General features: G+C 37.0%; 1 protein-coding gene across 5 annotated transcripts in view; it reads right to left on the reverse strand.

The window, feature by feature from the left end:
* The window catches only part of YAF2 (YY1 associated factor 2), an 81,760-nt gene extending 61,575 nt beyond the window's left edge, over positions 1-20,185 (reverse strand). For 3 of the 5 annotated variants that reach the window (XR_007189472.2, XR_007189471.2, XM_026502087.4), the window contains exons 1-2: positions 19,973-20,164; positions 19,427-19,552 (exon numbers count right to left, since the gene is read on the reverse strand). Coding sequence is in view for 3 of the 5 variants with exons in the window: in XM_026502087.4 (XP_026357872.1) it covers positions 19,427-19,552; positions 19,973-19,998 (152 nt within the window). In the remaining 2 variants the exon portion in view is untranslated. Of the gene's footprint in view, positions 1-19,426; positions 19,553-19,972 lie in introns of those variants that run through there. The other 2 variants (XM_026502089.4, XM_026502088.4) reach the window with 2 other exon arrangements.
* Between the last annotated feature and the right edge of the window lie 5,434 nt (positions 20,186-25,619).

Consider the following 25,619-nt stretch of genomic DNA (forward strand, 5'->3'; position numbering starts at 1 on the left):
TACATATTAATCAGGTACATGAGAGCGAGCACAGCACGAGTGGTCAAAGGAAGAGGGACAGAAAGTCTTAAGCAGACCCTGTGTTGAGCGCAGAGCCCGCCATGGGGCTTGATCTCACAACCCTGAGATCAGGACTTGAGCTGAAACTAAGAGTCCAACGCTTAACCACCCAGGCGCACCAGCTTTTCCTTTGTTTTAAAAGTAAATAGGATACAGACCTGTATCCTTGAAAGAAATAATACATTATATGTTAATTTTTAAAAAATACTAAATAAACAGAATAAAATGGTGTATAAACTTATCATTCAACAAAAACAAGTTGAAAATGTAATTCTATTGAAAATCTTACATTTCACTCTTTATGACGTGTTTGTATTTAGTAAAGGTTGACAGCACATGTTAAGATATTTGCTAGATTCCTACTTAATTTAAAGATATAACTTGTCTTGGAAAAATCATATGCTTTTTAAAAATAAATCTGGAGTAATTACTGCACTTGTTTTTAAATGACCCATTCATACAAACAGGGGCACTATACAGACTTTCATTTGTAACTGTAATACAGAAATAAATACCAAAAGTGTCCTCTAGAGTTAACTCTTCTAGATTCCTAGTTAACTTCTATTACCTGAGAGTGAACAAGTACCTGGCACAAAGGTTCTACATTTTTCGATTAATAAAATAGATACAGGTGCAATAGCCCAGATATTTTATCCTTTTGGTATAAGCTAGAATAACAGATGTCGCTAAGAACTAAAAATTTCCAATTTTTACTTACAGCAAATGCAGTCTCCATTTAGATTCATCTTATGAATTTAAAATAGAATCAACTGCATTTTTAAGGTAACTCAAGAGAATTAAAATACCTTGAAAACATTTTGAAGTAACCAAAAGGGTCACTTAGAGACCAGCTTTGAAAGCTGCTTGTTGTTATCATGCTATAAGCTCAACTAACATGAATTTTATAAGAATAATTTAGAAAAGAAATTCCAGAAATTAGGATGCTCTATTCAAAACTATCTTGTGTAAGCTCTAATAATTACAACACTCATCCACAAAAAGGTACTCCTAGTAATTAAGAACCAAAATCAAGCATTTCAGTAATGAAAATCTACTCCATAAAATCAATCTGAACTTGTGAAAAAACTGTGGTAGCTAACATTCACTTCCAATACTACTCACTGGTTTGGACATTATATTTTGGCTAGAAGCAATTTAAATTACAACTGGTTGTGATGATTTCAGGCACTTTATTTTCTAATTTTCAATTAAAATTTAAAATCCTAATGTAAGGTATTATGGTTGTAGAATGTTGTTCATGGTAAATCCTGGACTTGGAATCCTGTAACAGCATAATAAAATTTTATATTATACACATATTCACACGTATTTAAGTGACATTATTGATGGCTCATATGTAAACAAACATGGGAGTGATGTGTGTTTATATTTGAATTGAATTGAGTCCATTATGACCTATTGCACTTTCAGTCCCAGGGTATACTACCCTTGAGGTCCCTAAATTATAAATACCATCTCATTTCCTAATTAAAAATTTTCTTTCCCTCAGTTTTATCCACTACTTCCCACCGCAGCAATCCATAGAGAAACAAACAAAGCCAGTACTATTTTCTTGTTAACATAAATCAACTTAAAATCAAGATGGCAAAAACTATATTCATCAGTAAAATAAGGATAATAACAGAACCTAGTTTGCAGGGCAGTAGAAGGAATTAAGTTAATGTAAATAAAGCATTTGGAAACAATGCCCAGAATCCAACTATATATCAAACTGTTGACATAACGACCCAGAAATGGTTTTCAAATGATTTTATACACCTTTAGAGGGACATAGTCTAATGACTAAAAGAACTACATAAAGAAATTTTAAACTTACAGATTTATTGTTTGTTATTAATTTTGGTATTATTATTGTGAAACTATATTCTTTATACTGCAAGATAAGGAAAATAAGTAATTTATATTATTGATCAGGAATCACAATTTATAGCATAAAAGTGATAAGAACATTTTAATATTAAAATTGAATTCCAAATACCACTATATATTTGTGGACTTTTAGAAATACACATAATTTGGAATAGGTAGTAAAACATTTCAGGCAGCGGTTCGTAAGTAAATCACTATCATTATCACACCAATATATAAATTATATCTGCTAATACTACAAAACTGCTAACACTATAATATATAAATTACATCTGCTAATACTACAAAACCAGGCATTACACTAGATTACTAAAGGAAGTTACTCTACTTCAAAAGTTGCCAGAAACATTAATACAAACTGTTTTCCATGTCGCAATACTGGATTTTTATAAGCTAGAATTTTTCAACTGTTGACAAATTCTAAAATGAAAATATGAGAAAAACAGTATTCATGTTCTTGACTGACATTTGATGGTAAAGATACTAATATTCAAATTGTTTGGAAGCTAAAGGGGAAGGATGATAGCAGCTAAGACCCACCTCCCTAGAACCCCTGTTTTGGACAGAAGAATTTTTTTTTTTTTTTTTTTTTTTTTAGATTTTATGTATTTATTTGACAGAGAAAGAGAAAGAGAGAGCACGCACATGCACAAGCAGGGGGAGTAGCAGAGCGAGTGGGAGAAGCAGACTCCCTGCTGAGCAGGGAGCCTGACATGGGCTCTCTCCCAGGACCCCAGGATCATGACCTGAACCAAAGGCAGACGCTTAACCAGCTGAGCCATCCAGGTGCCCCGGACAGAACTTTTTATTTATCTATTTTATATTTTGAGTTTCCCCCATAAGCTTTCCTTCCAAGAAGGAATTCTGCAACAACAAAAAGTTTTCAACTTTAAAGGATAGTGTGGTGGGCAACCTCTAGGATGGCCCACAATGATCCCACCTCTTCCTGGTATGCAAGCCCTTCTGTAATCTCCTCCCCTTGAGTATGGGCTGGATTTAGTGACTCACTTCTAAGGAACAGAATTTAGCAGAGTAACAGGATATCACTCCCAAAATTAGGTTATAAAAAGACTGGCTTCTGTTTTGGGGGCTCTCACTCAGATACCTTGCTTTGGAGTAAACAAGTTGCCATATTGTGAGCAGCCCCATGGAGAAGCCCATGTGGCCAAGAAATTGATGTCTCTGGCTAACAGCCAGAGTCCTGAGGCCTGCCGACAGCCACGTGAGTAACTTGGAAACAGGTGTTCTAAGGCCTGCTGACAACCACATGAGTAAGCTTGGAAATGATCCTCCCTCAGTTGGCTTGAGACCCTGAATCAGAATCACCAGATAGGCTGCTTCCGATTCTCGACTCAAAAAAAAAAAAAAAAAAAAAAAAAAAAAAGGATACGATAATAAATGTTTATTATTTTCAGCCACTTAATTTTGGGGTATTTGTTGCACAAATACACTAACAGCTAACTAACACAGAAAGCTTTACAAAGTAATTAGTATTAAACCAAAAGTGATAAATCAAATGCCAATTAGCTATCTAAATGAGAACTCATAGAAAAATAATACCTATGAGTTGATGGATGGGGTCCCAATTTTGATCTGGTTCTTCGTTTTTAATTCCAAAGATTCAAACTAAAACTAAAGCAGATACAATCAATGACAGAATTTTATCAACCAATTTCACCAAACTGATAACCAGGGCATTTCTTTCCCAGTATCAACATATTCGGACAGGGCCAAAGCATTAAAAGACTGCATACTGCACAGACTAAGTGTACGGTAGCAGCCTTGAAACTGGTTGCTGTGTCTACAAACTACTTTTTACTTGAATGATGTTAAGAACTAGTTAATATAAAGAAGACTAATTTACCACGACCCCAGAATAAAGTATCACTCTAGTGACCATCAAAAGCATCTCTCACTTCCTACCACCTCTTGTACTATGCTAAATACTAACCAATTGTCCAGTGCTATAATGCTGTGTGATTTTTCTTTTACATCATTTTATGTTCTACTCATTCTTCCTAAGGATACCTTAATCACATTAATTGATCTTCAATAACATTTTGACCTTCCTAATTTAACAGATACCCCAGGTCCCTTAATTAAGCACATTTTACAAACCATATCTTAAAATGGTATACTTCCATAAACAGTTAATATCATCTATTCTTTATAGCTTCTAGTCCGAGGAAACATTTTCCTGATCCTAGTCCAAAATGTCAGGAGCATTATATGTAATCCTTTATATACCAACTATAGTTAGTACCCAAATTAACACACAAAAATAAAAGCTAATGGTACTCTCAGTGCCAACAACTATGCCAGCATGAAAATGAAGTCTAACCTTTCTTTACTCTGTAATTATGTTCTTTTTCAACTTTTGATATTAAAATTAATCTGACCAGATCGTGAGGTCTGTATTAGTTTTCAAAGCAATTCTTAATAACCATCTCTAAAATGTATAAGTGCACATTTTCTGTATAAAACTGATTTACAAAACAATGGCAAATTTTTCTAACATAAATTCCAATATAGTCTGAAGTCAACAGTGATAGTTTTCAAACTACTGCCTATATTCTAAATAACTTGGTTATTCAGCACTCATAAAATCTGAATCATGAATCACATCAAATCCAATATACTCCACAAATAACTATTACTTTACTAACCAAACACAGTTTTATGAAAAGTGCTGTGATTTGCTTGGTTAGCTGATCAATAGAGTGCTATGATTCATTCCTTCTAAAAACAGAAGAGCTTCTTTAAACCATACATGCTCCCCCGCACAAGTATGCAATTACATTTATTTAGCACTTAAAAAATTCTTGATACCAAGACGGACCCAATTTTTTAAATTAAGTCTACTAATTTTTGTATCTACAATCAGGAGCCACCTGTAAAAGTACAGGCTTAACGACAGATTTTACTAGATAATTAGAGCATTCTTCCTTGAGATAGATCACTAACATAATTTTACTCATCTCCTGACCTACCAATATTAACTTCCTTTATTTAACCTATAGATAGAACTATTATAACTTTCATGAAAAGCTTAGTACAAGCACTATGCAGGATTATTATCTTGTTATAACTTAAAATATAAATTTTAACACCTGCTTAAATAAATATTAAACAGAATGCAAAGGAAAAATTAAGATTCTATCTGACGAGAGGCCATTTGACATGGCTCACCATATCCTCTCCTTTTGAAAATCTCTTCCCTGTTTCTGTAACATTACACTATCCTGGGTTTCTTTCTCCCTATTTCTCTTTCTCCTCCAATTCTTTCTTCACCTTGGTGGGACGCTCTTCCTCTACCATCACAAAAACGTCGTGATTTTTCTCAAGGTTCTGTCCTGGGTTCTCTTTTCTCATGCTATGCAGTCTATTCTCTCCTTGATCTGTCTTGCCTACTCCCATAGCTTCAACTCGATCATGCATGCTGATGACTACTACCAAGTATTTATTTATAGCCCTGTTTTCCTTCATAAACTTAAGCCCCACATACCCAAACTGTCTCACAGATCTTCCCCCTCAGATTTCCCTCAGATACCTGAAATTCAACAAATCTAAAAGTGAAATACTACCTTTCCCCAAAACTGTCTATCCTCCTATTTCCTATGTCAATGAAAAGCACATTTACCAAGCTGCTTACCTGAGCCAAAATCCTGGGAGTCATCCTTGATTCTTCCCTCTCTACAACCCAACTTCCTACCTCCCAGAACCATATCCAGCCACCCATCAAATCCTGTAAATTTTCCTCTAAATCTATCTAGAATCTCTTCATTTCTGTCTCCCACTGGCATTATCCTTGTTCAGGCCACTACCATCTCCTGCATAGACTATTGTAATGGCTTCCACTAAATGGTTTCTCTGCCTCTAGTTCAGATTCAACAAACAAGTAAGCATGACATAAGACGGAATAAAATGCTATTGGTTGTGGTTTAAACTATACATTATACTGATGGCACAAGAAAACATTTTTTAAACTCCTGGTGAGTAAGAAGGTAACTTTGGTTAATACAAGTTCTTTTGTCAAGTAAAGTGCGCGTAATAAAACATACTCTATCCAACTCACAGGCTCATGAAATAAAATGATATTATATAAATGTTCCATAAAAAACAAGAAGTGGAAAACAGCTTAAAGCGGCAATCAGATAAACGATAAAGAGCCTTTCTTTGCATTTAAGCATTATCAATACCCATGCAAGACATGATGACAGGCATTGGGAATTTTTATTAATATTACTTACAATTATTATCATTAACTAAGAACTATGCTATGTTCCTTACATCATTTATCACACTGAATCATCACCATAAAGCCATATGGTTATATGGCTATAAATGGGAAGGTGGGGATTTAAGCTGAAATGTGATTCCAGGACAAATGGTACTGCTCTCCAAGAGATTACAGTCCTGGGAGGGAGAAAGAAACAGAAACAAAATAATTTCAATACACTATATAATTAAAACCATCATAGAATGCTTCAAGAGTAATTGAAAGGACATTCATTCTGGCTTAAAGATAAAGAAATATTTCTTGAGAGATGATACCTGAGCACTCATAAAAACTAAGAAAGAAACTGTGGAGGACTGGAGAGTGTGAGGTAGAACAAACAGCATAATATACCAGATGACAAAAGTGGCCTAAAAAAGACCATGACCATGCTTTCTGACAATCCAACCCTGGAAACAGACTTACTCTTCAACTATGGCAAACAGTAAAAAATGGTGTTTTTAACTGTTCAATTCTTAAGTCTATATACGCTGCTTATCACTATTGTACTACTAAAGTGCTTTTTAGATGTTAAAACTTTTACTGGTAAGCCCCAAATGTTTATGTGACAAGCCATATCAGGTTACTAGGACACACACACACACACACCTCCCTACCTGCAGGCGCAAACAGGGTAGGAAAGAGAAGAGGGAGGTAGGGGAAGAGGGTGGGTAGGTGAAATTATTCCTGAAGCAATTTCTGGAAATGTTATCTTTTAGTAGAAAACACTTGTTTTTATGCTCTGGTTTTGTTAGAGCATACTGCACCCACATGCTTGACAAAAGGGACTGTTATACCCCTAAATTATATCACCACTCATGTATTTGATTGTTTTAGCTATCATTTATTGAGGACTTAATGTATGCCAGGCACTGTGTCAAGTACTTTACAAGAATTATCTCATTTAAGCCTCACAACTCTATGAGGTAGGTGCTATTATCAAGTCCACTGTATAAACAAAAAAATTGAGGCTCAAAAAGTTGATTAACCTCCGAACAGTCACACAGCCAGTAAGTGGTGGGTGAGACCAATATTTAAACCCAAACAATCAAGCTCCAGAGTCCCACGTCTTCACCACTATAGTACATAACTGCAGGGAACTCTGCAATACCGAGCGCAGATGATGTGGCTGAAGTGGAGTGTGGGAGCATGGAGCCCCACTTGCTTGCTCCTATTGATAGGCACTGAGACAATTTCATAAGACTTCAGGGCTCCGATCAACACAATCAAAAACTTCTGGGTTCCTCTGAGGGAAGGCTAGCTCATTTCTACCCCAGGAAACCTGTTACCTGATTCTAACTGGCAAACACATCTTTTATCATCAGAATAAGAGTTTCTACCTTAAGAAAAAAATAACTCTATCCCCCACGCTCAGGTTATTCATATTCACATTTGAAACAATTACTTTATTCAGATTTACAGAACAGATAAAACAAAAAAGATTTTCTAGTAAAGGAAGAACTGCTGGTGGAGTGAAGAAAATAAAGGAATCAGAACATCTTAGAATTCAAGCAAGCTAGGAAAAAAAAAAAAAGGCAACCTAGAAATGAATATTAGTGAGGAGACTCTGGGCCTTGGGGAGACCAAAGATAAACAGCAAAAAAGGATGGAAAAAGATGAAAGAAGACCAAAACAATTTTGCCTTCTCCGCAAATGTACCTAGAGCTATACTTCTTGAGCAATCACCTTGCTGGCATCAAATACTACCTACTTGCTGCTGTTACAGGTTGATCGTCCCTAGTACATCCTATAAAGTATGACTGTGAAGAATCCTGATCAGACTATAAAACGTGTAAAAATGAAGTGGTTTAACTCATGTCTAAAAATTGTCAGTGGGCTGCACAAACTTTTTATCATTCACACATATTCATATACACACATATAGTCAAATTGGTTATTAATTATACTACTAATGACTCTTATTGTATCACCATAAAAGAGAAAAATAGTATTTACAAGGATTTTTTCTCTAAGAAATACTATGATATCAAAGAAGTCAGGATATACAGCACAATAAATGTTACTATAAAAAACATCAAAATGAAGTTTGTTAATATTTGTACTTGAAAAATATTAGTTATTTTGGGGCCTGTCATTTTGTTCTTCATTCCTGATACTGCTAGCCCAGTTTTACCATAAATTCTTTTATTAGTTATAAATAGTAGATTTAATGTTAGAAATTATCAAGATGTACAGCGCTAGATCTAGGTATATGAGATTTACAAGAAGGAATCCTTAAGAAGTTACTTGCTAGCAAAATTAAATGTTACCACAGCAAGGTGATAAAAAGGACTGGAAATCCAAATAGCTGAATCTGACATTAACAAGCTATTGACTTTTAAACAAAGTTACAATCTTCCTAGGCCTTTTCTCTTACCTGGGAGAAGGATACTAGGATAGAGGCTGAGTTTCAACAAACAGAAAAGACCTCACCCAGCAAACAGCTATGCTTTACCTGGCACTTCTCAGTACAACAACAAGAAATCCTCTAAAATGAGCTGAAAAATCCCAATCAAGAAGGATTTGCAAACAATGGTGGCCTCAACCTATTTCAAAAGTTTTAATACCAACATTTTTACTCCAAACCCCTCAAGATCTTTTTCTCTGAAGACAATCTTATCCCTCTACTATTAAGCTTTCAAGTTATAAAAACTAGCCTGTCTCAGGAAATGACTAAACACCATGGAAGCTCTTGAAAGGTTTCTTCCAGTTCTAAAATTCTGAGTAATTCTGTAATTTCCCATAATTAACAATATTGCAAAATGAAGTGCCGACTGAATCTTCTAAAACAGATGATTATCACAGATCATGTAACAAAAGGTAGAGATTTTAACAACCATGAAAGCCAATAAACAAAACACTGCCACTATTCAGTAAATATGTTAAATAATTTATTTTTAAAATCACAATGACATATTTTACATACTTGCAACACTGCTAAAATTACAAGCTATAAAAGGCAATTATTTAAGGAAAATGTGTCTTAAAAAAAAAGACTGTTTCATTAAATCCTTGAATGAAAACTTGATACCCCACAAAATGCTAATCTTTCTACCAAAATATGCTGGCCCTCTAATGCCTTAAAGAAAAGAGAAATAAACAAAGAAACCTTTCACTCAAATAGGAGAGTTTTATAAACCTCTTTATAGGAGACAAAGGATGAAAAGATCAACTAGTAGTCAACCTGCATTTCAGTCTAGGCTCTAACACTAATCTGTGATTGGATGACCATCTTCCTCTCCTCCATGTAAGGTGGTTTGATGAGTAAATGGAAGGATATATATGAAAGCATTCTTTTTTTTTTTTTTTTTTTAGGAGAGCCTCTACATAGGAAAGCATTCTGAACACAGAAAATCACCACATGAATGATAAATAATTTAAAGATACTGCTTTTACTGAATTCCTACCCCTCAGAAACCACCAATAATAACAAAAATAATTTTGTAGCAATATGTTATAAATATTCTTTCAGATATATACCTTAATAGTAATGGCTACCATTTAGTGAGCCACTGTAATTAAGGCTTTACAGAAATTAACTCATTCAATTTTCTCAACAATGCTTTAAAAAAAAAAAAAAAACCTGAGTAGTAAACTGAAAATCACTGCCAATATAATCAGTTAGATAGCTGAGAAACAAATGTTAAATTCAGTAATGTAGTCCCATTATAAAAGTAGTCCCATTATAAAATTATTTTATTCTCAAAAAAGATGGTTTCTGGGATAATTAAATATTAAATATATATATATATATATACACACACACATATATATATATATACATACATTCAACAATCTATACCATCCTATGTAAACTTGTCACAGGCAAATAATTTTAGTTCTCTGAAATCTTACTTCAATTACGTAACAATTATCATCTTAAAAGCAGCAGTTCCTTTTTAAAATATACATATCTATACACACATAGACCTATACAAGGAGAAAAAAAGAGGGTTTTACCTAGTAGTGATGTGGCAGTTTCATGTGCTTAAATTTCTTAAGAGAAAGCTCATTGATCAAACTGGAAATTGGCCATGATGTTAGAACACACTTTACCAAAGGGCTTGACTCATAATGACTACACCAATAACTGATTTCATTCTTAACTTGAGCACAGGACTTCTCCAAAAACTAGGACTATGTTGGAAAATTAACTCTAAATTCCTTCTTCTTTGTACTCATTAGCAAATACCATTTATCTATTGCTCCTAGAATTCAAACTCTCAGAGGCTGGGTCTCATCCACAATTCTACAGTCCTAGCATAATTCCTGGCATATGGTACATTTTCATTAAGCATATGCAGAATTCTAGAAGTTTGTTCACTACCATTTACTTCTGATAATTCTCACGTGTATACATGAGGGTTCTTTTCCAAATGACTTACACAACCTGTATCAGAATTCCAACTTTTTCAAAGCTTATATATTAAAAAAAAAAAAAAACAACCAAAAACAAAATCCAATAACTGTTCCTTTCTAATACGTATATTCCTCTTTCAAGAAACTTTTCTTGAACACCTATTATTTCCCAGGCACTTTGTCAAGCATCTTTGAAAAAGGTAACGAAAAGCTCATGTTTCCCTTACGAAACTCACAGCATAACAAGAGAGTAAATGCATACATGTAGCACAACTATAATAAGCTAAATGATACAATGAAGATAAGCATCACAAACTGAGGGACTATTCAGATTCGAAAATGAGAATACAGCTACTCTCACAACTTTAACCAAAGAGCCACCCTCCTCCCTCTGGATAATTCGTCCTCTTACAATACTCAGCTTCATGAAAAAGACACAAATCAAGCCTGAATTTACGAGGAAATGCTAAAGCTTGATGAAGATCACAATCAGAGGGATGCACAAAAGACAAACAAAGGCATGCATGCTTTGGATGGGTCAAGGAGAACGGAGACGTGAACTACATTTTGAAGAATAAGCAGTTAACTAGGTAGGCAGAACGATAACAAAACCATAGAAAAATATCAACAACTAATCCTGTTAGTCTGACTCCGGACAAGATAAGGGAAAATTCCATTATGTCTTTAATGTCTGCCTAATTTCTACAGTCGTATAGGTATCTGCTAATTTATATAATTGATTTATCTTTAAAAGTAAAAAGTTCATAGGTAAAAGATTATCTCAACCATAAGGTAAAAACTAGTTCCATTTTAATTATAATTAAATTTAATTTGTTCCATTAACTTTAAACTCTGTAAATTCAAACAAATGCAAAATCTGAATTCTAAACTATCTTTCAATTAAACAATCTCAAATATCACAAATCTATGTTTGGTATATTCTAGTTTTTGACAAGCCCTCGATATCAACTATCTAACTTTAAAAATCACTCAACAGAAAACATAAAATTAAGTAGAGGAATAAAATATATTTCATAATATACGGTACTCTTTCATGACTTCAGTTTACTTTAGCCAAGAAATACTTCTCATTTTTAGCCATGCTATGCAAATTTCAATAATCAGAATACCAAGACCTACATAACTGTTGTGAGATAATAAAAATAAAAAACAACTTTCTAAAATTATTCCATAAAAATGCTAAGGTATTCATGCACATTATCATCCTTGAAATATGAAACTAATATACTGTTATATGTCAAATTAAAAATGGTAAAGTTAGGGGCGCCTGGGTAGCGCAGTCGTTAAGCGTCTGCCTTCGGCTCAGGGAGTGATCCTGGTGTTCTGGGATCGAGCCCCACATCAGGCTCCTCCGCTAGGAGCCTGCTTCTTCCTCTCCCACTCCCCCTGCCTGTGTTCCCTGTCTCGCTGGCTGTCTCTGTCAAATAAATAAAATCTTAAAAAAAAAAGTGGTAAAGTTAAAAATGTTTCATAATTAAGAGGCAAATTATAATTTTTACTTGCACACATACATGTTTTTTAAGTATATGACAAGAATATAGTAATAGAAAAAAATAAGTAAAAGAGATGCACTAAGTTCTTTACATTCTTAATCTTCAAAATAACCATGTTGTGTTATAACATTATTGTGTTATAAAAATACTATTTCCATGTTTAAAGACAGAGATATGAAGACTCAGGGTCACTCATCTCAGTTACTAGTCTAATTGTAAACACTTGCTTTGAATCAAATAATAGCATCAAAATACAAAACAAAATTGTGAAAAATTTTTAAAAAGTAATGCTAAAATATATACCTACAAATTATGGATGAAATAGTCTGGTAACATTTTTGCAGTCTTAAAAGTTATTGGGGGGTGCCTGCCTGGCTCAGTTGGAAAAGCATGTGATTCTTATTCTCAGGGTTGTGAGTTCAAGCCTCATGTTGGGTGTAGAGATTACTCAAAATAAACTAATAAACTTTAAAAAAAAGTTATTGGAAAAGCAATGCTAGGTGTCAAATAGCAATAGTAAAATTTAAAGGAACGTTAGCTGAAAAAGTTTAAATGCCTATCAAGCTTCTGGGGATACTAAAAAGGGTAAGACTGCCCAGAAGGGCAGATAAACATCTAGACAGTATTACCACAACATGGTGATCCTCAAGGAATAATTACATATATATTTATATAGTTTGAATCAATGAAACAGTTGGGGTGGGGAGGTTAGAATCCCAGAAGGATTTAAGAAGGGCCATTTGATGAAAATACTTCAGTGATGATGCAGCATTAGATTGGCTAGGCTATGCAGCAGGAAACGAAGTTAGGAAGGCAGTTCAGAGATAAGTAATACAGCCTTGAATACCACACTCAGGAGCTCAACCTTTATTCAATAAAGAGGTCTTTATTCACTGGAGAGATCTTTTTTTTTTTTTTTTTAAATAAAGGGACCAACATAATCACATAGTTTCAAAAAACATACTGAAGATAATGTTAGCAGCATTGTGGAGAAAAGACCAATTTGTCAAAATTCATAACAGAAATGACATGGGCTTCTAAACTACAGCAACATAAACTGGAAAAGGAACAGATTTGAGAGACAATCCAAAGACGGGACATAAGGGATGACGATGAGTTAGAATCGAAGTTGAGACAATGACAGTTCCTGGCTTAGACTGAAAGTTTATGCCATGTTCAAAGTGAAGTATATAGAGAAGAGGGAGGTTTCAGTGGGCAGAAATTGATTTCAGAGATATACAGGAAAAATTAGGAATAAATTGTGTTAGAGAAATCAAAAAGAGAGAATTTCAATTAAAAAAAAAAAAAGGCTACCAACATCAAATAGTATGGAGGTGACATGGAAAGAAAAGTGAGATTAGGCCACTGAGCTTAACAAGTAGGTCACTAGGTTATCAGGGAGATCTTACTCAACAAAGGATAAATGAAAGGAAAAGAATGCCTGTTGAAGTAAATCTGTTGGATGTAGAAACCCAAGCTAGTAAAACCCTACATCATATTTCATAAACTTTTTGGTCTCAGGCCCTCTGTACACTCTCAAAGTTAAAAGAGCTTTTGTTTATGTAAGTCTTATCTAGCAAAAAATAAATTACTGTATTAGAAATAAAAATAGCTAAAATTTAAATACATATTAGTTCATTAAAAAAATAAAGAGCACATTTTAATATAAATATTTTTATTTTAAAAAACCCTATATTTTCCAAAACAAAAATAATTCTGTGTGAAGAGTAGCACATGCATACTTTTGCAAACTTCTAATATCTGGCTTAACAGACGACATCTGGACTGTCGTATCTACTTCTGCATTCAAGTTGTTCCAATATGTTGGTTCAGTTCAAAAATATGAAGAAAATCTGGACTCCTACAAGTATGTAGTTAAATAGGGAAGAATATTTTAATAGCCTTTTCAGATAATTATATCCATAATTATATCCATAATTATCTGAAAACACACAAGTAGTCATTTCTCAAAAGTTAGTTGCAATGTGAAAGCTGAAACCACATCAACAAAGTTTTCACAGTAGTCCCTTAAAATCTATTGGTTTATTTTGTACTTTAAATGGATTATCTACACATGGTTTTGTAACATCATACATTGGTTATTATAAAATACTGGTTCACTGAGTTATGCAGATCTTCCAAATATCAACAAATTTCATAATAAAATATCAGAAATTACGTTCATTGATATCACCACCTGATTTCATCTTTAAAGTACTAGGAACTATAGTGATTACACATTTTCAAAAATCCAGTTTTCACTTGAAAGCTCAATTTTTATCATTGGCAACAAGTACTACCAATTGTTTTCCTTGACGTGACAGACTCACTGAGTTCATTTTCAAGAAAATATGTGCTACGTATCCAAGTCTGAATAGCCATAGTTTGCCAGGCAGTCTTTCAAGTAAAAGTGATGTTCTATGAAAAAAGCAGCTAGTTCTGCTTGCAGCTCAAACAACTACACAAATGCCTTCCCTTGAACCAACCACTGTATTCTGGTATGCAGCAGAAGTGCTTTACTTGTACTTCCCAGTTCATCAGACAATATTAAAAAAGACACGAGATTTCCTAAAATTAGTAACTTTTACTGCTTCATCAAGGGAATACATTCTTAAGTGAAACTGGTGTTATTTTTACTTCACATGCATAGTAGTGAAGATTATGATGAATATAGATAGCGATTTGGTACCACTGCTTTGATTCATGCTAAGGGGCCAGCAGTTTTACCCACCCTTGTCACCACTGCAGTGTCAATACAGCAAAAAAAGCAAATAACATCTTAATATGATTATGAAAATAGTTTAGACCTTACAGACTCCCTAAAAGGGTCTCAGGGACCCCCAGGGTTCCTCAGATCACACTTTGAAAACCACTAATCCAACCACTAATCACTTCAGGAATATCTCTGTAAACAATGAATTCCTGTGACTACTCTAACCCAAGATATAAAGAGGAAAACCAACCAACCAACCAACCAACTTCCTAGAATAAGGAGTCTCTGAACAACAACAGCTGAGTGGTAGCTGGAAAGGCTCCTCAGACAGGTAAGGGAAGCTGGGGAACTCTGCATTTCTGAAAAACAAGCTGACTTAGATGGCCCTCAATTTTTTCTCCCATTCCTACATCAAGAGTAGGAGAATCTGTGACAAACCTCAAATTAGAAGATGGAAAGCAAATATGATAGCAGTAATACTGAAAAGATTTTTATCAGAGTATTGGGGTTTTTTCAAATTCTTCAAAACGGAAATCTTAAATAATTTACTTCCATTTTATAGAAGCTGAAATAATTTATCTTTTAACCAACAGTCAGAGCCTGACCATATTACTGTGTTCAGTTGTAAACACTATTTTTTAAAAAATTTTTAATGTATTTTTTTTAAAGATTTTATTTATTTATATGACAGAGACAGTGAGTGAGCACAAGCAGGGGGAGGGGGAGAGGGAGAAGCAGGCTTCCTGCTCAGCAGGGAGCCCGATAAAGGACTCAATCCCAGGACCCTGGGATCATGATCAGAACCAAAGGCAGACGCCCAGCCGACTGAGCCACCCAGATACCCCAACACTACCTTTTTTAAATGAGAAAATTTCAACCTCTTTGATGTACACGTAAAAGATTTACTAATACTACTGCATGTATAGAATTTGATATAATCCAAAATGTTTCTGATTTGACCACAAAATCATAAAATTTTACAAAGGAAGCAAAGAAACATCTATTTGCTCACCATTGTATGTCTAATACCTAGCTCAACCCTTGTGTAAAACAACATGTTCAGTAAACACTGCGGAACACTGAAGTAGCTGAAACGGTTCCGAAGTAGCTGAAACGGTTAAGAACACAGGTCGGTCGTCAGACACCTAGTACAACTAGTGCTCTTTCTTCCGTGTGAAATCTTTTTCACTGTTCTCTAGAACAACATCTCTAAAAAACCTAAGGGAACTACTACAACTTATCCTGAGAAAATATAACATTTCTTGTTATACTTTAAATTGCACCTGAAAGTCTGCTACAGACTAGGTGTTCTATATGTTCTCATTTAGATCACATTTCAAAATTAAAACAAATAGCTTCATCATTCCCATTTTTAAATATCTGCCATCTGAGTCAAGCAGTAATTTCCATTCCTATATGAAGTGGCAATAAGATACTATTTTAACTCAATCATCATACATTGATTGTACTACCCCTTATATACACTACACTAAATTTTCTTTTGATTCAGAACAGTTCTTAATTTCCTAAAGTTTCTGAGGTTTATATTTGAGACACTCATTGTCTTATAAAAACTTGAGATATAAAGATTAAGGAGACTGTATAGTACCTTTGATAGTAATTTGTCACCGTAGCTTTTTCTTTTTTAAATGTTTCCTGTCAGTATGACATTTATCATTGCTTCTCTCACAAGAGCACAATGTAGAAAACTTCAGGTACTTGAACTATCTAGTTATTTAGATTCTGGATAAAAAAAGAGATTAATTAAATTTAAACTAATTAAGGCCAGCAAGCACAAAACTGAAATTCAATCATAGAAATGGCATAAATTTAAAGAATATAACTGATCAATTTACGAATTGAAGCTACTTCAAACCATGTTTCATTTTAAAGTACTACTATGAATATGACCTCATTTCATTGCATATATTCTGCAGAAAATCGTGACCTACCAAGAATACAGCCAAAAAAAAAGGGTCTTCTGTTGAAATATAAAGGATCTGAACTCGATATTCCTTAAAGACAAAATTGTCAGTAAAGACTCTGGAGGGAGACTATGGGCTCCATCTTCTCTGGAGGTTTAAAAAGAAAAGACTTTTCAAATGTCTGGGATGGCTGAGACTTGGCCTCACATTTGGCAACTTCCAGACAGAATCAGTTCAAAGGTCAGTTTGACCCGAGCAATTCAAGTCCCGTAGGTCAGTCACGCAAACAAGTCATTAGCAAACTGTATCTTCTGCTCTGCCGCTACCCAGTCCCTGCTTTGATAATCGCCAACCTTACCCATGAAATTAACCTAACTGCTAATTAACATGTCAGTTGTACAAAATTATTTCTTCCAGCTCCTGAAACTTGCTTCTCACTAGTGTTCTGCAATCCTGTTTTTCTAACATTACCAGAGAAGGAAATATTTTGTGGTGCAGTCAATATCTGCCCTGTTAACAATGCCCTTCCAAACATGGATTCCACTCTGAATTGCAGAAACAGTGGCAGGAAAATAACAGATAACACAGAAATTAGAGCTCTTAGGTTTAACTTAGGGCCAAAATCAAAAGAGAAGAGACAATTCAGAGAGAGGAAGGAAGAAGCTGAGAGGGTCGTAGTGTAGAACACTTACTTTTAGGAACAGAGTGTCCCTTAGACTTTTGGTGAGTTGCCCAGAGCCTCTTCAGTTTCAATCCAAATGACAATGCTTCTCTGAGTCCTCCTCAAGTAATGTTTCCACCACTAAAAATTGGATCTACAAGAGCTCAGATGTACTGGTAAAAAATATCAGGGGCCCCCATGTGGGCCTCAAGCCTCTTTTAAACTAGGCCCACTTCTCTGTCCTGGGCCAACTCCCCTGCGCACTATATTCCTTCTTCTTCCAGGTGCCAGGTATTCAGCCTGTTTCTTCTCTTCTGAGCTGCCACCACCTACTCTATTTCTTAGGGTTCCTCTAACCCCAAGACTGGCTGTGGAGTAGGACAACAGCTTCCCCCCTTCCTTGCTGTCCCTGCAAATAAACATATAGGCTCTTCTAGTTTCAGTATTTTTTCTAATGGCTACAAGAAAATAGAGAGGGAACAACAAAAAGCAACAACATCGTACCAGAAATTAAGGTTATAATAATTGTCTCCACTTTAAAGTTCCTGCCTCCAAAAACCATTTTGTGAAAATTACTTGAGTGTTTTAAGAAGTACAAAGTACTAACATAGATAGACAAATATATTCTAAACCAAATCCAACCTCATATAAAGATATACTCTACTTTTCAAAACACTTAAATCACGGGTCCAAAAATAGTTGCCACGTTCACTTTAGCAAATAGGTGCTTTTTTTCTTTTTAGAATGGTCTATTCTCTTAAATTTAGAATATGTTTTAAAATTTGCTTCTTAAAGGATACCATGAAAAATGCTTAATACATTTTATCCAATGTAAATGAAAACTAATATACAAAAAGCATATTATGATCCACAAAAAGACAGGTATGTCAAAAGCAGCTAGCTTCACTAAGCAAATCTTAAAATTTAAGTTATTGCCAACCATTTGTCTCTACATTTTAAAAATTTAATAAATTGTTGTAAATGATGTTTAAGAATCTGGATATCTCACTTTTAGAAATCTAACTTCTACTGAATATATAAATCCAATGTCAATTTCGAGTAGGCCTTTTTTAAAGCAACAGTATATCACATCAGTATGAGTATACTGTTGCGATAGCATAGTTTCTAACACTTTCTAATATCAAAATACATGATAGCTAAATATTAAGCTATAAATCACATGATTATAATAAATTCAAAGGCTACTTTCCTATAAAGGTGAAGGGAACTCCATAACCAAGTGTTGGCAGATCAAGAATGTCAGACTTTGAATATCCAGAATGATTTTCTTTATCCACTTAATTCACTTAAGTGGTTTTTTTAAAAGACTGAGCTATTATACTGTAAGCCTACAATAAAATAAAGACGGAAAACAAGCAGAGATCATTTCATTCTCATTTGTATAGTCTAATAGAGTGCCATTTAATCAAACTAAAAATATTCAGATACTTTCAGTAAAAATGTGTCCCTGTGACTGGGCTCACTTCCAACTATTTATAAAATCTTAGAGAATAAGAATAAAAATACTAACCAAAACCTTGATCTGACCCTTCTAAACGTCTACATATAAAAAAAGGAAGTTTAACCCATTGTGTATTCTCTAGTCAGATACTTTTTTTTGAGGAACGAAATTAAATTACATCTTTTGCCTCTACAGAGGATTTCACGGTTTTTCTTTGATTCCTACACACTAACACAACAATGCAGCCAATATTATTATACCCGGAATGGGGGGGGGGGAGCATTACACTCAGCAATACGAATTAAATCGCAGTAGCTAATGCCTCCCTTAAATAATTTATCCTCTCTTGGCAGCAAATAACGTTACGGCCTCTTCAATTACCCTTCACCGCAAACCATCGCCTGGATCGCGATCAATCTGACCCAATTCCTATCGCGGCCACCACCTCAGACTCGCCTCCTCCCGCCGGGTCTGCGAGTGTCACGGGAGGGGGCGGCAGCCGCAGGGGCGTCCTCTGCGCCACGACCCGGGCGGCCGAGGGCGCGCGGGGCAGGCCCAGGACTCACCGGGTGGAGGTGCCCTTCCGCACATCGCACATCATGCACTTGAAGGCCTCGGCGCTGTTCCGGAAGGTGCAGACGCTACAGTCCCAGTAACCCTCATCCGAGGACGGCTTCGGCTGCCGCTTCGGCCTGCAGGACACAATCCGGACACGACGCGGCGCGGGGTCACCAGCAGGCCGCGCCCGGCGCCCGGGCCCCGCGGCCGCCCCCGCCCCGCCCCCCGCCCCAATTCCGAGACCCCAGCCCCGCGGGCCCCCGGCGCGCTGCGCTCTGGCTCGGAGTGGGAGGGAAGTCAGGAAGGGGGAGGGCGCGGGTGCGGCCGCAGTCGCCGCCGCTCTGACACCCGGGGTTGCCGCTCCGGCCGCCGCCATCGCGGCTCCATTGTGGGGCGGCCGGCGCCGGCCCCTCACGCGGCAGCGCTCGCGCAGCAGCGGCGCCGCCCCCGTTCTGGCCCCGCTGCCCGGGCGGCGAGCGAGACGGCCGCCCGAAGCCCGGCGCGAGGGCCCCGCTGCCTGCACAGTCCGGGCCCGGGGGCCCGGGCGCTGTTACCTGGTGGGGCTCTTCTTGTCTCCCATGGCTTGGCTACAAACGCACGCTGAGAGTCGCCGCCGCGGCCGCTCTGTTTGTCAATAAGGAGGATAATAAGCCGGGCGGAAGCGGGCGGGGGAGGAGGGAGGAGGGGGCGGGGAAGGCCGCACCGCTGAGCTCGGGAGCCGCCGCCGGATCCCACGCAGCCTCCAGCTGTCGGGGAAACTCCTGCCTGGGCGCACGTGACCCGCGCCGGCCAACCAGCGGCGGCGCCGGAGACTTCAAACGCGGCCAGCGCGGCCCAGCACCCGCGGCGAGTTCGCGGGCGGGCGGCGTGGGGGTGGCCGCTGCAGCCCGGGCGCTGCCGCCGTCGCCCCTCCGCCGGGTTCTCCGCGCTTCCCCACCGCATCCCGGGGTAGTGGGGGTAGCCCTGGGCTCCCAAGCCCCTCTGGCGGAGGATGCTCAGTCATCCCGCGGGAAGTGTGCTCCCAGGTGGGGCCGGCGTTCGGAGGTCAGCCCAGCTCGGGAGGAGTGCCCGGCCGCGGTCTTCAGGTAGGACCGCTTTCCCGGCCTCGGCGGTCCTTGGTTCCTCAGACTCAACCCGAGGGATAACCTGGGGGAAGGCGGGAACCAATATTGAGCGCCATTGCTAGGTGCCTTAAAATACTGATTTTCTGTACGCAAATCTCTACGAAGAAGGTATTGTCGCCCTTAATTTAGAGGAAACGAAACCGAGGCTCAAGAGGTTAGGTGACTTCCTCTGTATTATATAATTAGAAGATGACAAAGCCAAGAATTTAACCTTGGTTTTAATTCCAAATGCGCTCTTTCGGCCCCCCAGTACGCTACAGTAGCTGTTTTAAAAAAAAAAACAAAAAGTCATAAGCCCTTTTCTTTTTTTTTTAAATAACAAGTTAACATATTCCCTGAATGCTGTCTGTTGACTAAGAAAGGAACACCTTTCTCCCAAGTCTCATTACCTCAACATACCAGATGCCCTCATCTCATACTAGACTCTAGCAACAACCATCTAACTGGTCTCGGAAGCTCCAGCCCCCTCCACCCCCCATTTCCCCAACCTTTCGGTAATCTGCAACCAGATTAAAAATAAAATACTGACAACATTAGGCTACCACTCTGATCCACTACTTTGCTAAGGCTCTCAGACTCCATAGCTTGGCATTCAAGGATTTCCACTTTCTCCCCACCTCCCTCTCCGACTCCCCATCGGAAAAGCTGCCTCCTGGCAGACAGCAGATGAAACTCATGTATTCCTTTTCCAAAACTCTTCCTTCACCCACATGGCTGGCTTCTACATAAAATATTTTCCTCTTCTCTCAGCTTGTACTGTTTCTGTCTTTCCATCTTTCTAGTTCCACAGCAAGTCTGAATTCCTGTAGGAGAGTAACCTTAATAACTGAAAGAATCTTAATGTACTATGAAGGAACTAGTAAAGTCAGAATTCCCTTAATAACTGAAAGAATCTTAATGTACTATGAAGGAACTAGTAAAGTCAGAATTCCCAGGTTCTCCCTTCGCTGAGGGACCTTGGAAGTTGTGCTTAAGTTCTGTAATTCTCAACTTCTTCATCTGCAAAATGGTATCTATAATTATTATGAAGTTGTATGATTAATAATAAAATGGCTAATAACATTGTTTAGGTGCTTTGTAAATCTTTTCACATACTATTTTTAAAGGACTCAAAGTATTGTGCAAATATTCTCATCAACTAGCCTGTCCCTTCATTTGAAAGACAAGGAATTTAGGGCCTAGGTTAAATGGTTTTTCTTTATGAAAAGGCCAGGATTAGAGCTCAGATATCTTATTCGTCTTTTACTAAACCATGGTTTCTGATTAACCAAATCACCCCAATTTACAGCGGTCCCTGAACTCACTGCACCATCTGTACTTTCTGAAAGTGTCACTTAATGCAGACTCCGACCTCAAATTGGAAACCATGAGGAATATGATTGAAAAAAGCAAACAAGAGGAGATCTAAGGCCTAGTCTTCACTCTTACAGTAATACAATGGATACACTTAGGTAAGTCACTTCCAATTTTCCACCTGTAAAATAAAGGAGTTAAAACTATTACTTTAACTAAGGTCCCTTCCAAGTCTAAGGCATTATGATGTTTTTAAAATTCATCAAGGAGATGGATCATTAGGGAGACTGGCAAAAACTGGTCTACTTGCAAAAGTGATGGCAACAATGTATTTTTAAGCCAAAAGAAAATCAAATCAGACACTGTAAAACTCTACCGTGCTGCACATCACCATTTCACTAGGATACAACCTCCACCACTGGAAAATAAACTCCACTTCTGAATCATATAATCAAGAAGGGCAGGAACTTTTATTTTTTGTCTTCATCACTGCATGTCCAGCCCCTAGAATAGTATGACACATAATTGGTAGTCAATAAATATTCTGAGAATGAATACATTCACTTATGTTCCAATTCTTTAATGAGATATGTTTTAATACCAGGATTTACAGCCTGTTAGGCGTATTGTGTGCAGAGGATGGCCAATCGATGCTGAAATGACAACATCCCTTCCAACTGACCTTTACAACTCTGCAAAGTATGGTAGTAGCCCTTTTAGAAGAACTAGGAACCCAGTTTCGGTCGAGTACAAAAGCTTGTGCCCTTGCACTCCCATTTATTGATGCTTCTTTTAGAAAAACCCCTTCCTGTAACACGCTTCCATGGAGAGAGCAATACAGGAGCTACTCCTCCTACTTACCCAAAAATCGTACCTTTTTCCTATAGTGTTTCCTGCTAATCTGGCATAGTGGCCAATGGAGAAGATAAAGATCCTTGTCACTAGAGTGACCCAGATTCTTACCCTTTCAGGTGTCTTGTCAATACATTAACAGTTTAATACTTTAGACATGCAGTTCACTAGGGGCACTTGTAAAATGACACAAGCACTGTAACAATAGTTTCAACAATTTAACAAGAAAGTGTTGAAATTTTCTAATGATTTACCTTTGAAAAATTAAAATAATCCCTAGGTCATTTATATAATAATATTCACTTTCATTCTGATATGCTTCCTAGAATGACAGAGACTGAAAAAGTTACTGAAACTGTGCATGGGATCCTGTGTACAGGATCTACCCTCTGTTGAGATGGATGAAGAGATTGAGAGCCTGTCTTAGATCAATCATCTCCCTCTGTTGAGGTGGATGAAGAGATTGAGAGCCTGTCTTAGATCAAGAAACCAACTGTGGGGGTGGGGGAATGGGATAGACCGGTGATGGGTAGTAAGGAGGGCACGTATTGCATGGTGCACTGGGTGTTATACGCAACTAATGAATCATCGAGCCTTACATCGGAAACCGGGGATGTACTGTATGGTGACTAACATAATATAATAAAAAATCATTAAAAAAAAGAAAAAGAAACTAACTGTGGGATCCCAGAGACCCCAGGTGGTTCTGATTAGCCCTGAGTTTCTAACAAGAGGGCAAACACAACAATAAAAACTTTGTATTAAACTTTTCTATATAGTTATTTGATAATAGGAGCTAATACCTGAAGTAAGACTGGAATGTGAGGGAAATGGTATAACTGAGGGAGAAATGAGCGACAAATTTTCCCTGACAGAACTCAGAATTAAGGATAACAATAATTAACTGCAATTGTAAAAACAATCACATTTTAAAAGATTGATTTTTTGGTTTTTGTTTAGTTAGTTGGTGTTTTGTTTTTGTAAAGCAGAGATACCTTTCCTGATTTTGTTCAATATAAAAGTTATATGTTACCACTTTATTAGTTTCTAGCTACCAAAATAAAATACCACGGACTGGGTGGTTTTAACAAAAGAAATGTATTTTCTCACAATCCTGGAAGCTACCCTGTGAAATCAAGATGTCAGCAGGGTTGGTTTCTTCTGAGGCCTCTCTCATTGGCTTGTAGATGCCCACCATCTCTGTGTTTGTGTCTGTGTCCTAATCTCTTCTTATAAGGATACCAGTCATATTTTATAAGGACCCTAGTCATATTAGGTTAGGGCCTCCCCTAATGACCTAATTTTATCTTAATTACCTCTTTGAAGGTCCTATATCCAAACAGAGTCACATACTGAGAAACTGGGCGATTAGGACTTCGACATGAATTTGCAGGGGGGACTGGCACAATTAAGCTCTTAACACCAGCATAAAGAGGTCAGCAAAGATTTTTTAAATTATCATTCCAGTGTATTCTTATAACATTAGTAGTACAGGTTCACAATCCTCATCTGAAAGCCTGAAGGCTGGATATGTTTCATTAGTAAGACATTTTGGGATTTTCAAAAGGCATTATGGTACAAATACTACATAATAACATAGCCCTCCAAGTGGGTTCTCAAATAGTGCCCCATAATCAAATGCATTAATATTTCTGCAAAATATATAAATACACCATGTGGGAAAATAAAGTCCATAAATCATCTCACCTCAGTGCTACTCATGTTGTACTGCTGAATGATTACAGATCAGGTAAAATATGAAAATGTTTTCAGTTTTCAGTGCTTTTTGGATTACAGGTGTATGGAAAAAGGATTGTGCATTTGTAAGAACTTGAGGACAAAATAAAATTGAAAAGATAAAGATTAAAAATGTCCACACTTTTTTCCTTTTCTTTTCCTTTACTTTTTTTTTTGGTGAGTATACTCTTCAATCCCTATCCTCTATTCCCCCAACTCCCCCATTCACCTCCCCTTTGGTAACCATCAGTTTGTTCTCTATAGTTAAGAGTCTCTGTCTTGGTTTATCTCTCTCTCTCTTTTTTTTTTCTTTGCTCATTTGTTTTGTTTCATAAATTCCACACATGAGTGAGATCATATGGTATTTGTCTTTCTCTGATCGACTTATTTCACTTAGCATAATACACTGTAGCTCTATTCATGTCGTTGCAAATGGCAAGATTTCATTCTTTTTTATGGCTGAATGATATTCCATTGTATAAACATTCCACCTCTTCTTTATCCATTCATCTATTAATGAACACTTGGGCTGCTTCTATAGTTTGGCTACTGTAAATAATGCTGCAATAAACATAGGGGTGCGTGTATCCCTATGAATTAGTGTTTTTGAGTTTTGGGGGCAAATACCCAGTAGTACGCTTCATAGATTGTGGGGTAGTTCTTGTTTTACTTTTTTGAGGAAACTCCATACTGTTTTCCAGAGTGGCTGCACAAGTTTGCACTCCCACCAGCAGTGCACAAGGTCCCTTTTTCTCCACAACCTTACCAACACCTGTTGTTTCTTGTGTTTTTTATTTTAGCCATTCTGACAGGTGTGAGGTGATACCTCGTTGTAGTTTCAATTTGCATTTCCCTGATGATGAGCGCTGTTGAGCGTCTTTTCATGTGTCTGTTAGCCATGTATATGTCTTCTTTGGGGAAATGTCTGTTCACGTTCATTTTTAAATTGGATTATTTGTTTTTTGGTGTTGAATTTTATCAGTTCTTGATTTATTTTGGATACTAACCATTTATCAGATATGTCACTTGCAAATATCTTCTCCCATTCAGTAGGTTGCATTTAATTTTTTTGGTCACTTCCTTCACTGTGCAGAAGGTTTTTATTTTACTGTAGTCTCAATAGTTTATTTTTGCTTTTATTTCTCTTGCCTCAGGGAGCCTATCTAGAAAAATGTTGCTATGGCTGATGTCAGAC

This window comes from Ursus arctos, unplaced genomic scaffold (genome assembly GCF_023065955.2).
Source record: "Ursus arctos isolate Adak ecotype North America unplaced genomic scaffold, UrsArc2.0 scaffold_26, whole genome shotgun sequence".
NCBI classification, from domain to species: Eukaryota; Metazoa; Chordata; class Mammalia; order Carnivora; family Ursidae; genus Ursus; species Ursus arctos.